Raw genomic sequence first — 13,946 nt, 5'->3', positions numbered from 1 at the left:
ATTTTCTCCCTTTCTCTCCTGATTTAGAGTAGCCAATTAGTCTTCCATTGCTGGGGATCCCGATTGTATCCAAGGAGGGAATATTCGCCTGCCCCACGCCCCTCCGCAGTTCCTTGACCCCCCTTCTTTTTCGCCTGTGCCTCGGTGGATTCGCACGAGACTCCTCCACTTCTGCCCAGGCGCCATGGGCTGGTAACCATAGGATGTCCAATAAGCTTATACTCAGGTGTCAGGTATATAGATTTATACCTTCTCATTATAGAAATGTCAGTTTAAGTTTCCTGTCATTACCTTTATACCTGTTCAATAACCACATGCTGTAAAATTCAACTGACTACATCAGAATATAGAAAATAATAATAATTCAGATCCGCTGTGGTGACTCTTAAATCCAGGAGCAGCCAAAAGAAAAGAAAAATGTAGTCATGGTGAATTAATGCCACTGAGACCCTGATCAGTCATTAAATAATATCAGTGGTGTGTGTGTGTGTGTGTGGCATGCAGAAAACACACATACAGAAAAAAAGAAGCAGAAACACACTGAATTTCCTACAGTTGGCTATATTTGACCAGCACAATCAAAACAAGCGGTACGTTCAAGTAATAATTAAAAAAAATAAAAAAAATAAAGTTACAACATAAAAGTTAAAAAAAGATACAAGGTGTACATGTAAAAGAGCATTCTTTTTCTTTTTGTCAAATCCTTCAAATATTTATACAAATACATAATATACATAGTACAGAACAAAACCCTATATTGACCTTTTAATCTAGTCTGTCTAGTTTGTAACTGTGAGGCAGAATGAAGAGAACGACACTGAGCAGATGGATTACGCCAATACGGTGTCTGGGGGGGGGGGGGGGGGGGGGGGGGACGGAACGGAACGATTCCCTATGTCCTTCATGCAACATTTACCAAAGTTCTACACATTTCATCTAGTCTATAGATATCATGTAATAGATTACACACTGGCTAAAAACTTTGGTCTTTTTCTCTTGCAATTAGAGGCTTTTCTTCTGTGGCTGGTACTTCATTAAGTCCCTGTCTTCATGGTCATTGTGTTTCAAGTGTTTTACGACCTTGTCAAACTCAGTCTGGGCTCTGACATCAAAATACAGTACATGAATTCATATCCATTTATTACATCCTTTTATATTTAATAGCAGAGCCACAGCGCTAAATACAGCAGTGCCCGAGTTCTGGAGGACTGCATCCCAGGCTGGGCTCACAAGTACAGTAGGTGCATGGCATTACATAGACCTAGCCGTTCTGGGGGGCACATATCAGTGCACCCTTAGTGCTGCATCAGGAAGGGCGTCCGGAGTAAAAACCGCACCAAGTGAAATACGTGGACGTATCGTCCGCTCTGACGACCCCTAACAGGAGCAGCCGAAATGACTCATTTATTTACATCCTTCTTATATTTTTAACATTTCATCTTCCTTCCGTTTCAGTCAGCCGTTCGCGCTAAATATCGGAAAATATAAAAAGAAAGGCGGTCGGAGGCGACGCTTCATGATAGGAGATTTTACAAACTGCTTCGACGGCTTAAATTCCACAAATACAAACATCAAATGTCCTTCGGATCTTCTCCGCCCTGCTTGAACTGAAGCAAGGTTTTTAAGGTTTTTCAGGTATCTCGAATGCGGTTGAGTAGTTCAGTCCGTAAGTACAGCACAGCTTCTCATTAACATACAAGCTTTAGAGCTGGGGAGCAGAAGCGGTACGTAGCGACGTGTACAGAAACCAGAGTCTGCACCAGCGTTAACTGTTCGGGGAGTCGCCGTCTGGAGCCTCGTTCACACACTCGCTCTCTTCTGGGATGTCCTGTAGATCTAAACACAGAGAAAGAACTCCGTCAGGTTACGCAGATAGTAAAATGGAATTTGCCAGCATCAGTTAGTGGAATGTCTTCCAAGTGGCTGTTTGTTCAGTGTTCATTTTAATCAACTGCTTTATTCTGGTCAGGGTTGCATTAACATTACATTTACATTTTCAGCATTTAGCGGACGCTTGTATCCAAAGCGACTTACAGTTGAGACTATACGATTTAAGCAATTGAGGATTAAGGTTCTTGTTCAAGTGGCAACCTGGCAGTGGCAGCCTTTTGATTACTAGTCCAGTACCTTAACCACTAAACTATGACTGCAACTGGTTGTGGCCTATCTGGTCCCACCAAGGCAGTTATACCCTGGACATTCCACCTATCCATCGCAAGGCATCGGCCATCCGTCCCTCCCTCAGACACAGGCGTGATGTAGCGTGACTATACAATGGACCGCATGTTTATGGATTTCATACTGCTTGGCCACTGGAGCTTACTGGGTAACTTAAAGCCTGCATTCTGAATGAGTGATCAAAGGTTGTAAGTGGATATCTTTTCAAGTGTGTGTGAACTGGGAGTGGTTTTGCTGTGATGTTATGTTCTGCATAGTTAAATATTGACAGAGAGTAGTGGCACCACCCACAGTGTAAACAGAAACAGAGACGGTCCGAATACCGCATGCTACTCAGGGTCAGGACGAGACAGAAACCTCAAATTCTACCTACAAATGAAGAAAAATGTGATTTTGATGAAGTTTTATTGTTGCCAGTATCTTTATCCCCCTTTTAGATATACTCAGTTTTCCTTTGCACTTTGGTCGACCTCTGCCGGTTGCACAACCCCTCGCTGGCTGAGGAGGGGCGCAGGTCTGAGTCAGATTCGGTCAGACGGTCTAAGTCTATATGGCTGATCAGGCTATTTTCTCCACGCTCTTCTACTACACAGTACGAATCCCTGTTTTGAAGCGCCACCATTCGGCCCTTGCGGCTTTTGAATCATGTCCTTTGCATACTTAACAACTGAGACTGTGGGGAGACCCCCTGGTACGCCAAAGCATTATTCCGTACCATTTCCTTACTGAAACTAATTTAGAAGACGCTCTGTTTAATGCAGTTGGATGTAATGACGTTAGCATGAGCTCATTATTAATACTATTAATAAATCAACAGGTTATTGTTGCAACAGACCTGCAGAATCAAACAATGGAACAACATTACACTTTAGTCCTAAACTCCTCTGCTCACCTCTGGGACTGTCTGACCGAGGGGAAATTCGAACCTCTTCCTCCTCTTCAGAATCCTCCTCCTCACTTGCCTCCTGAACGCCGTCTAACTGGTCAGCTTCCTGGCAGGCCAGCGGGGCGAGAGACGCGTGACTGCCGTCGCTTCCTCTCCTCTGAGGATTGAAAATAACGGTAGATCAGTTTTACACAAGTCAGAATGAAAAGCCAACTTATTTTGTGCGCGAAAATAAGAAAAACGTAAAGAATGAAATGTGTGTTTTAACAAGCCTCTGCTGTAAAGCTTTTTTTCACCTTTAAAGCTTTAAAAATCCCATTACAATTTGTGCCACCTTTAAATACGTTAAGCTGCTACCTGATTACTGGTGTCATAGGATCTTAAATCCTGATCCTTATCATTTTGCTGCTGGAATATCATTGTTTGACATTATAAATCCAAGCAGAAACTCTTTTTATGCATTTATATAATTGAATTAATAAACCACAGAACTATTAGGCATTAAAATCCAAAACGAAGGTTTTGTGTCAGCATGGAGTCTGACTTCTTGTCAAACTTGTTGTGTAACTTTTTTACAGAAAGGATTTAATGACAGACCCACAATAATGCCAGTTCTCTGGCATTTCTCACTGAACTTGGCATGAACCCACTCACCTGCAGTGTGATGGAGTCTGTGCTGTCTCGTCTGTGTGCGCTCTGCAGCTCTCTCAGCTGTGCCTCCAGCTGCGCTCGCGCCCGCTCGCTTTCCCTCAGCCGGGCCTCGAGCGGGCGCAGACGGACCAGCTCTTCGTGCATTATGGAGTAGTGGCGCTGCAGCAGGGCCTGATCCGCACCGACACCGGGAATCACGCCCTCCAACAGGGCGTCGCGTGAGAGGGAGCGGCTCAGGCGGAGGGGAGCCGAACCTAGGGGACTCGGGGAGGTTGTGGATGGAGTCGAGCAGGAGGTGGAGCCGTCGTGCATGCACAGCTCTAGGATGGAGTCCTGTCTGATGACAGCAGCCTAAGGGAAGAGAAAGGATGAAGAGAAACTGTTTTACAAATCCATGCAGATTTATAGTCTATAAATAGTCTACTAAAATTAATATCATAAACATCCATGCAGAGTGTTTCTTGGACAGAAACTGACCTGTAGTGCGTGGAGATGTGTGCTGAGGTTCACCAGCCTTTGGCAAACGTCCTGAAACAAAAACACAGCAAAATGAAAAGCTTGTTTTTTAAGGGAGGAACCAAATGCAATGATGCATTTAACAAACAGACTGCTTCGCTAGTGGTGCACAACCGTGATGCAGCTGGTAGAGTGGGTGGTGCATAGCAACATTAATCCTTAAGATCCTGGGTTTGATTGGTGCCCAAAAACAGGTCACTGCCGTGCCTGTGTCAGCATGGATTTCCCAGAATGACCTCTCTAAACTGCTTCTAGGTACAAGTCAAGCAAACACAGGTTTTGAGGACCTGGGCATAATATTGACTCTGGTCACTGGTTAGGAGTGTGGATTTTCTTTGGCTACTTGAGTCTCCACCCACCTTGTGAGTGTGTGTTGCCAAAATATGAAGTGCCAGCCAGTCCAGTGTGTGTTTCTGCATGTATGTAGCATAATTATGCCCGACTACTCATTGCACTAAATAGCCAGCTGATTACATTAATTCAGCAATTATAACCAATGGGTCCAACACCAACATCCTTTCATTTCTTTACATCTTCATCCATTCACTTACATGTCTGGACAATTAAACCTACATGCATCCTTGTAAAAGGTGAGAGGTAACCAGAGTCATCCACTCTACCAGCTGAGCCACCTCTGAAATGGAAAATTACAGTAACATATCTTTACCTCATTGGGTGCTCTGTCCTGCAGCTGGTTACCATTTTTGTCCTGCAAAAAAAAAAATACAATAAACTGTTTCATATCGTTTCAGATTCAGATTCAGACTGAAATGCAGGCTTAAAAATCATATCTAATTATTATACAATAACTTGTGTCTTTCCATTATTGCTGGAGACCCCTATATTGACCAAAATGGGCCATATCTAACACACGCCTGCTCTGGCATGTGTGCGGTTCTTTTCACCTGCCAGAGACGGTTTCACACAGAGAGCAGCATCACGTACGGAAAGTCACACGCTCCCCTGTATTATTCATCATCTCTGGTAAAGGTGCAGGTGCCTTAAACCAGCCAGCAGAGGGCGCATATGTAATATTAATGAGAAAAGACTATGGTAGACGAAAAAGCTAGATTCAAACAGACTGCAGCACCACTCAAGCAAAGTACACTTCTTATTTAATTATTTATTAGTATTCTAACCGTTACGCAAGATTCATCAGTTCAAGTTTACTATCAAACATAGTCATGGACAATATTGTTTCTCCAATTTACCTCACCGCATGTCTTTGGACTGTGGGAGGACACCCACGCAGACACGGAGAGAACATGCAAACTCCACACAGAAAGGACCCAGACCGCTCCACCTGGGAATCAAACCCAGGACCTTCTTGCTGTGAGGCGACAGTGCTACCCACCCTGCCACCCTATCACATTTCTCTTTGCAGTGCAATACAATAAAATCATCCTCTTACTTTACTCGATGTATCGTTCCCATCATGACTTCCGTTGACTGAAACCGTCTCTCCATCTATAAAATGAAAAGGAAGCATAAGTGTCATGATCTCTTATCACAGAAAGGAATGATTTGACGTCCATGTTAAAGAAAGTCGAATACGCACTGCTCACTGGCGCCGCCGTGTGGTTCTGGTCACCGTTGGAAGTGCAGGAGCGAGGAAGCTCGAAGTTGGAACCCAGAAGCAGTTCGCTCAATCGATCCACTGTTTCAGAGACAAGAAAAAAAAAGCACCATGTTTCATGGTTAAACTGTTGCTCTAACCTGCTCCTATTAACCCTTTGATGCACAAGCTAAGCAAACCCCTTCTAATGCACAACATGGGTCAAAAATGACCCATATTCATCCATTCTAGAATATTTTCATATGCACATCTGTCAGTTATTCATGTATTTTTGCACCATATTTACTTTTTAGGCACCTTATCTGCATTGCCAATTTTACGCTGCTAATGTACAACATGTCACTACCTCATGAACCATTGTACCATCTATTCACCATCATGTACTAACACTTGTCTTTAGTCCTGTCTTCTAATTACTTGTTTAGATTAGGGATAATTAGGAATATCTTTTGTAGTTATTTATTATAGGATTTTTTGTATTTATTGTTGTACTTACACTGTTTTTTTTGTATTTACACTGTTTTGTATTTACACTGTTTTGTCTTGCACTTTTTGTACCGTGTTACACCGTGATCCTAGAGGAACGCTGTTTCGTTTCAATATGTACTTGTATGTAGCTGAAATGACAATAAAACCTCTCTGACTCTGACTCTGACTCTATTTGCTGTCTTAGCTAATAAAAGCTATCTACACTAGAATATGTAAACCTTTTTTTGACCCATGTTGTGCATTAGGAGGGTAGTGATACAAAAATTAATTTTTATTAAAAAAAAGCAAAAGATATAAAACTGAAATAAGGATTTGTGATGATCAAAAACAAGTTAATTGAAAAATTCATGGAAGCTTGAATGACGAAATTAATTTATTGCAAAGATATAGAAAATAAAAACTCAGTTGGGTCACTTTTGACCCAGGTTGTGCATCAAAGGGTTAAACACGTTTTGTTTTTTATATATTACATTGTACGCTGTAACTGCTGCCATACCTTCACAGATTGCATTGTTTAGTAATTTCTCAGCCTGGGGCGCATGTGGCGTGTCTGCTCTGAACACATTTCTGGAGCTGGTGGGCAGCATCACCTCTTGACCACCTGTGACCTCTGCCAGGTCTGAGAACAGAGTCACACGCTCCTGTAGCAGCTCCAAAACTTCTCGGTCCTTCTGCTGAATGTCGGCTGATGGAGAGAAAGACACACGGACACAGAGACAGTGCTGTGGTAATGCTTAAAAATGATGACAAGATTTGGATTTATTGGGTTTATCTTGGTACTGACCTCTGAGACGACGTAGAAGAGCTTTGTCCTCTGTCTCAATCAGTGGAAAGTCTTCCCTGGATGGACATCTGTGAGAGAGTCATATTAATGAGAGATGATTCATATTAATTAAATATTTAACTACTGCTCACATTAAATAATAAAGGAATAATAAATAAATAAATAAAGGAATGACATGGTTTAACATTAACTTGCATGTCTTCCTTTCTGAATTTGGTTGCTTTTCATCATTGCCATTATTTAATTTGACATTTCAGCAGCCTGACGTGGACTAACAGTGACAGTATTAGTAATGGTCAGTGAAAGTGACGCTAACCTGCTCACTGCCTGCTGAATGATTTTCATCCAGTTGTTTCTGTCCTCTTTGGAGGCAGCGTGGAGCTCGTACATCTCCGGAGGGGTGGAGTCACTGATGAGGAACATCCCTCGCTCCTGGTTGGCTATAACTCTCACGATCAGGTTTTGCAGTGACAGAACGGAAGGCTTGTCCTGTACAGAAAAAAGAGAAATAATATCGCACATATTCTACATTTTGTAATACGTTCAGACCCTCATGTACCAAGATATTGAATTCCAATAGATTTCAAATGTAATTGGTGAACCTTTGTGTGTAATTCATGTTGCGTCAAGTCCAGTTCCACTGGGAAACACATGCTGCAAGGCAGAAATCCCCTGGACAGGGCGCCAATCCATCGCATGCTTCGGCTACTCACACTCAACACGGCCAATCATGCCTGTATAGCGCCGCTGAGATTCTAACCTGGATCTCAGCGTTGGTGGGCTAGCGTAATAGACCGCTGCACCACCCGAGCACCCAGAAAACTACTTAGTTAAACATAAACCAAAGAATAAAAAAGAAATGGGACACCATGTGGAATTTTAAAATGAACTTTTAACAAGATCTAAGTACTAAAGAGACGTCAAAAGTGCAAGTTAGCAACGGACGTGGTGTATTAAAATGAAATTTGGAGTCGAGGTATTTACTCTCATAGTCTCCTTCTTGCTCAAATACAAAATACTGTAGCAAATAATAGACATTCTGCATGAATCCACACTGTGTTCTGAAGCATTGACTCACCAGACAGGGGAAAAAATATCTCTGATCTTTTTCCTGCAACAACACCAGGATGTCCGTCATCAGCAAGACCTGCACGTCTACCAGAACAAACGGAAACACAGAAGACCCCCGTGACTGACGAACGTTAAAGCAGAGTTCCAGTAAAATCCTGCACGAACACACCCACACACACTTTACCTTTCAGCCTGGAAGCCTGAGCGGTTTTCAAGAGCAGCGTTCCCTCATGGATGAGTCTCCTGCGGAGCAGCTCTCCACCACGGAACGCTCCTCCGCCCCTCACTTCAGTCTCGGTGCGCGGGTCCAGACGGGACCGGATCTCCTGGAGCTTCTGCGTGAGCTCCAGCTCCTGAACCTGCTGGTCGACCGAGCTCAAAAGCTCACGGATCAGAAGCAGCGCCTGGCTCAGAGACTCCGCCTCGATCTCGCTACCTGCACAACCGACACCACACACGTCGGGTTAGCTTGTACTTCGTTTTTTTTTCTCATATTTTTTTATACATCCCAGAAACACTTGGATGTACAATAAAACAAACAAACAAAAAACTCGTATCTGGAGCATTCAAGGTTAAACGGGACGCAGTGAACGATCAGTAGGTTATCAGTTAAAGGGTTTATCTGGACATTCCAGCCTGTGAGGGACCAGTATTCTAAAGGCTTATATGGTCAGAACAGCCCTAGATTGTATTGAATTTTGATTGTATTTATCTGCTTGTCAAAGTCAAATTTAGCCATTGGGACGCCTCTTGGGGAATCATTTAGTTAATCAATAAATCAGTACTGCTACGGACTACTAGCGATGGAATCTAGGGTTCGAATCCCCAGATGTGCTATTGACTGGTCAGGTGTCTACATTCACACATCACTGGCTATGTAGGCTTTTGGGAATTGGCTTCCCTTCAGTGAAAGGGGGTGTGTGTTACTGCACTGCTGCATTGTTACTCCAGTGATTCTTGGCAAAGCTGGACCCATTGCGACCCTGATCAGGATAAAGAGGTGGTAAAACATAAAAAATGGAATAAATTAAATGCCTGTAGGACCGGACGTTCAGTCTCTTCTGTGGTGGGCTAGGGTATTAGTCTGCTGCACCATGCATGTGCTCTTTGAGATGGTTTATAATTTCAGGGCTAGAACACACCCTGGACAGGGTGCTAATCAATCGCAGGGCAGCACACAATTACCTAGAGATAAACTGGTCGCATGCAGCCCACTTTAACAAACATATAACCTATATTAGTGGTTTTAGTGGCACAGCTGGTACAGTTAGTAACACAGAGACACAAGGGTCTTGTTTAATCAACCGTGGCTTTGTTTATATGTGCCATGTCTGTATCTGTATTGGTTTCCTTTAGTTGATCCGGTTTCCTCACCTCCCAAACATGCAGCAGGTGGAATAGCTTTTCTAAGCACCCACAGGTGTGAGTAAGTGAACTAGTGTGTGGTGTTTTGTTTCTCCCCTGCCCTGAAGGCCGAACGTCCAGCGTGTCTCACCTTTCGTATTGTCCAGTATGCGCTGGATCAACACTGGGTATTTGGTAATGCGCTGTGTGACCAGTAGGATACATTCCTGGACTCCGTGGCGGCGGAGGAGGGGGCCTCTGCTCACTCGCTGCACAGGAAAACACACACAGCTTTAGGATTTATGGAACACGTCCTACGCAAAGCACACACTCGCTACACGTTTCCCTTCTTTCCTTTCTCACCGCTCGACTCCAACGACGCCGAGTCTGTGCGTCCTCTCACTTACCCGGATGAAGTTTTGGAACCTCTTGTCGCGTGCGATCAGCTCCTTGTAGAGCTTCACGGCCTTTAGGTGTCGGCTGCAGAACTCTGCGTAGCACTTGCGCATCTCGTCAGAGTGCTGACCTGAAAACTGGACAAGAGAAAGAAATAACAGATTTATATTTACAATCTCCAGGTACTTTTTGGCCTGTTTCCTTACTAAAATGTATTACCATGCACTACAGGTCCTTTATTATTCACATTTATTTCTCATCAGGTCCCACCCTACCTGTTCTACCAGCAGGTCTCCAAGCTGGTGGATGGTGAAATTGGTGGCGCTACCCGGTGCCAGGCTGTGGTTCTTGCGGCTCAGCAGCTGACTGACGAATCGCGAGTGCAGTGACACCAGTTGGTCGAGGCAGGGGAAGACGGCGTGCGCTACACCCGGCTCTAGCATCACCTCCTCCAGCATACCCCGTCGGAAGACACCCTCCATGATGCGCAGCGTCCTTACGTGGTGAAGTTCGGTCTGAATCAGCTCTGAGCAAATAAAAAAGAAGCGCTTGGGTTTAAATCTCATTTTCTTCTGGTTCCAATCTAGTCATTTTCAAGTCCTGTTTAAGACTTGCACAACCCCCATTCTGATCTGGGAAAGCCAGATCACCACATACCCCCTCCGACGTGTGTGTCCAATCTTCTTCCAGTGGCCGCTTCTTATCACCTGCCAGTGTTAGCTTCCCACGAAAAGCCGTATCCCACTCAGTGGGAAGAGAATCCAACCCCATTCGACCTTTCCTACCTCTATCCCTCTAACACGGCCAATTGTGTTTGTATGGATGCCTAGACGGGTCAGCGACTCTGCTGAGATTCGAACTTGCGCTTTAGATAAGAGCCCTTCAACAAATAATTTAATTATTTAGAAAATAGTTGGGGGGGATTTGTTTCCCATAATACAGGGCTATGGGATGGACGTGCATCCTGTCTGGGGTATGTACCGCATTGCACACCGACCAGGACAATACAGTGGTTGGCTTTTGCACCCGAAAAAAATAGTAGCAGATGCTTAAACATATTACAGGTGTATTATTAAAAAAAGTAGTAATTTGTCAATGCCCACCGTAGATAACATCTTGCCTCTTGATGACGTCTTTGCGGTGAGTCTGCAGGTAGGAGGCGTCCACCGCCAAACTCCACGAGTCTGCCTGGAAGTCCTTTCCCTCTCTCTCCAGCTCCTCCAGCATGGACGCATAATACACCTCTCCTGTAGGAGGTTGGAAATGAGATCGGCAAAGTGAACATTTCGATCCGGTTATGCCAGCCCCTCACAGAGAAGTGTCAAATGAGACATTTTGGTGCCAAACGCTCAGCATGCCGACAGGGATTGGCACCACTGTCCCAGATTTTTACCAACATTCCATTTAAAGCATTTAAAGTTAAATATAAAATGTAGGTCAGCCAGCGGATGAGCCAGAATTTGTACGATGTTTAAAAGCGTCTTACCGTCATCGTTCAGAGACTCCATGGACATGGCCCTGTTCCTGAAGTTCAGCGAGTCTGTGGACTGAGACAGAATCCTCCTCAGGCCCAGAGGAGAGTCGTCGTTCAGATTTCTACAAACACACACACACACACACACACACACACACACACGCTGAATCAACTTCACTGCACTGCTTTTATTCTGGGTACAAGGAGAACATGTAAAACACATCACATATCTCTCACATAAAGCCGCCTTCAAATGCTCATCGAATGATGAAATTCCTTAAATTGTTATAATGCAGCCAACAGTGTGAAATGTACCAAATCACGGCCTAATCACAGCTGCATTTAGGCTGAATTTAGACTGACCATATACAAAGAGGTCGATTCTTCTCTCTGTTGTGCAAGTTTAACGTCAGGGACATGACGTATAAACTCTTATGGACAAGAAAACAGCATGAATGAACGATTTCTTTTAAACTTGGCTTATGCGGCTTGGGCCCAGCACTAAGTGTGCACTGATTTAAGATGATCATTTCCAAACTTCTCAGTTTTTAACCATTGACCTACCCTGCAATGTTATTGATGGAGGCGCTCTTGCTTAGGGAGAGGGTGGAACGTCCTCGCCGAGAGCCCAGGAAAGACTGGCGGAGACTGTCAGAGGGGTAGATGGCCGAATTCGGTCTTTCCTTAATAATGGGAGCTGAAAACAAAAAAGAGTCGAGGATAAATGAGTCTAAATTACTTTCTCAAACAAAGTGAAATCTTATACAACAAAATAACAATGAAATATGAAGCACAAACAAAGTCACAAAGACATGGCACCTGTATTGTAGGTGCGATAAATAAGCGCCCTGTTCTAAGTGTATTTATGCCCTGCGCCTTATGTTTCTGAGTGCTACCAGACTCACAGTGATCCAAACCAAAATGAAAAAAAAATATATATAAAATCGAAGCTATTATTTTAGCTCATCAGGGTGTGAATCTCAGAGGTACTATTGGCCGGCTGGGCATCACACAAATGTGATTGGCTTTATCTGGGGGGTAAAAGGGGGTGACCCAAGCCCTGCAATGGATTGACACCATGTTTGGGGTATTCCTGCCCTGCACGCAGTGTTTCCAGGGAACCCGGACCCGCCCAGGATAGAAAGAATGTCCAGATTTTAAAGTTAGTGTGATAAATACTGATAACATAACAAAATATTCATCTGATCAGAGTATGACCTTTAATTTTTCTGGGGGAAAAAAATCAGACATCATTCATGTCTGGTCACTCGGGAGTCCTTCTGTGTAATAAGATTAACACTGTGTGGAAAATCCAAGCAGCCTGGACCGCCCTGATATCTCTAACTACATCAGATACGCAGCGTGTACAAAAACTGCATCAGCAGCAGGAGACAGATCTGCTGCGCTAGTGCACTGACCTGGAGTAGATGTGTGTTAAAAGCTGAACACAGACAACCAAGATGGTAAAAAAAACCAGAAACAAGAGGTAGTTGTTGGGGAAGAAAGCACAAATACACAAAATAGAGGAAACACTTACTTTTGGTGCGTAGTGCCACATTAGGTAGAGCTGAACTGTTCCTCACCAGCGCTAACTTCTGTTGCTGCATAAATCAAATGTATAATTTTAGATATAACGCCCACAGAAAAGCACATATTTAATGACAGCATGAATGACAAATACATTCTATGCATTTTTCTCCCAATTTAGCGTAGTCAATTCATCTTCCGCTGCTGGGGATCCTCGATTTTTTGCAGTTGAGGTGGGTGCATTGCTGCTCAAGCTTCCTCCGACCCGCGCGCAGCCCTTAACGGAACTCTTTTCCACTCTTGCACTCCGCACAGGCGGCTCTATCCGCCAATCAGGGTCCTTACACAGCGTTTGAAGACCCCGTCCACATATTCCGGTCATCCCCCCCTACAGGCACTGCCAGTTATGCCCGCTAGATGGCGTCCAGCTGACAGGTGGCAACACCGAGGAGTTCAGAATCTCAGCGCTGGTGTGATAGTAGAATATCCCGCTGCACCACCTGGGCACCGAAATCCATATGTTTTATCCTTCTATTTTGTTACAAGAGCATTGATGAGGTTAGGATGTTGGGTTTTGTTATGAAGCCTCCATCCTTCATGAGTGCACACTGCACTGGACAAGGTGCCAGTCCATCGTAGGGCTTCAGACAATGCCAATCATGTCTAAGTAGACAGCCAGCCAGCTGACAGCTGTATCGTAGGGCTCTAGCGTACTAGATCATCACAATAATCATAATGTTTATAGTGGACCTCTATGTACATTTTGCTTTTATGTTATCTCTGACGTGACGCTGCTTTATGCTCTTACCTTCTGCTTCATTTTAGCACAGTTGGCCAGTGTGTCTCTGCAGCGGTTGTGGATGGTGACATTGCAGGCTGCGAAAACAAAAAAAAATGGATGCATTAGCATGTGGATCGAGGACCTTGCGCTTCATGAATAACTAAGGCTGCAATATCACGCATATCAATATCTCATCTGCATAGTGAATACTGACAGTTCGGCCTTATGGTTTCTTTAGTTAGAAGAACACAGACTTATGATGGTTGACACTTC

At 44.1% G+C, this 13,946-nt stretch overlaps 1 protein-coding gene across 1 annotated transcript in view; it reads right to left on the bottom strand.

Moving 5' to 3' along the window:
* Positions 1 to 545: 545 nt before the first annotated feature.
* Positions 546 to 13,946, bottom strand: part of arhgef2 (rho/rac guanine nucleotide exchange factor (GEF) 2) — a 35,324-nt gene continuing 21,923 nt past the window's right edge. The window contains exons 3-22 of the mRNA XM_062987631.1: positions 13,701 to 13,768; positions 12,903 to 12,966; positions 11,930 to 12,062; positions 11,378 to 11,487; positions 10,995 to 11,138; positions 10,167 to 10,417; positions 9,903 to 10,028; positions 9,647 to 9,764; positions 8,336 to 8,587; positions 8,159 to 8,235; positions 7,397 to 7,569; positions 7,081 to 7,148; positions 6,793 to 6,981; positions 5,790 to 5,888; positions 5,643 to 5,698; positions 4,899 to 4,940; positions 4,193 to 4,243; positions 3,719 to 4,066; positions 3,071 to 3,221; positions 546 to 1,836 (exon numbers count right to left, since the gene is read on the bottom strand). Of these exons, the coding sequence (XP_062843701.1) occupies positions 1,766 to 1,836; positions 3,071 to 3,221; positions 3,719 to 4,066; positions 4,193 to 4,243; positions 4,899 to 4,940; positions 5,643 to 5,698; positions 5,790 to 5,888; positions 6,793 to 6,981; positions 7,081 to 7,148; positions 7,397 to 7,569; positions 8,159 to 8,235; positions 8,336 to 8,587; positions 9,647 to 9,764; positions 9,903 to 10,028; positions 10,167 to 10,417; positions 10,995 to 11,138; positions 11,378 to 11,487; positions 11,930 to 12,062; positions 12,903 to 12,966; positions 13,701 to 13,768 (2,591 nt within the window). The 3' untranslated portion in view covers positions 546 to 1,765. The remainder of the gene's footprint in view (positions 1,837 to 3,070; positions 3,222 to 3,718; positions 4,067 to 4,192; positions 4,244 to 4,898; positions 4,941 to 5,642; positions 5,699 to 5,789; positions 5,889 to 6,792; positions 6,982 to 7,080; positions 7,149 to 7,396; positions 7,570 to 8,158; positions 8,236 to 8,335; positions 8,588 to 9,646; positions 9,765 to 9,902; positions 10,029 to 10,166; positions 10,418 to 10,994; positions 11,139 to 11,377; positions 11,488 to 11,929; positions 12,063 to 12,902; positions 12,967 to 13,700; positions 13,769 to 13,946) is intronic.

The sequence above is a fragment of the Trichomycterus rosablanca genome, chromosome 25 (genome assembly GCF_030014385.1).
Source record: "Trichomycterus rosablanca isolate fTriRos1 chromosome 25, fTriRos1.hap1, whole genome shotgun sequence".
NCBI lineage: Eukaryota > Metazoa > Chordata > Actinopteri > Siluriformes > Trichomycteridae > Trichomycterus > Trichomycterus rosablanca.
Note: the sequence above shows the minus strand (reverse complement) of the source record. Positions and strands in the feature narration are given on the sequence as shown.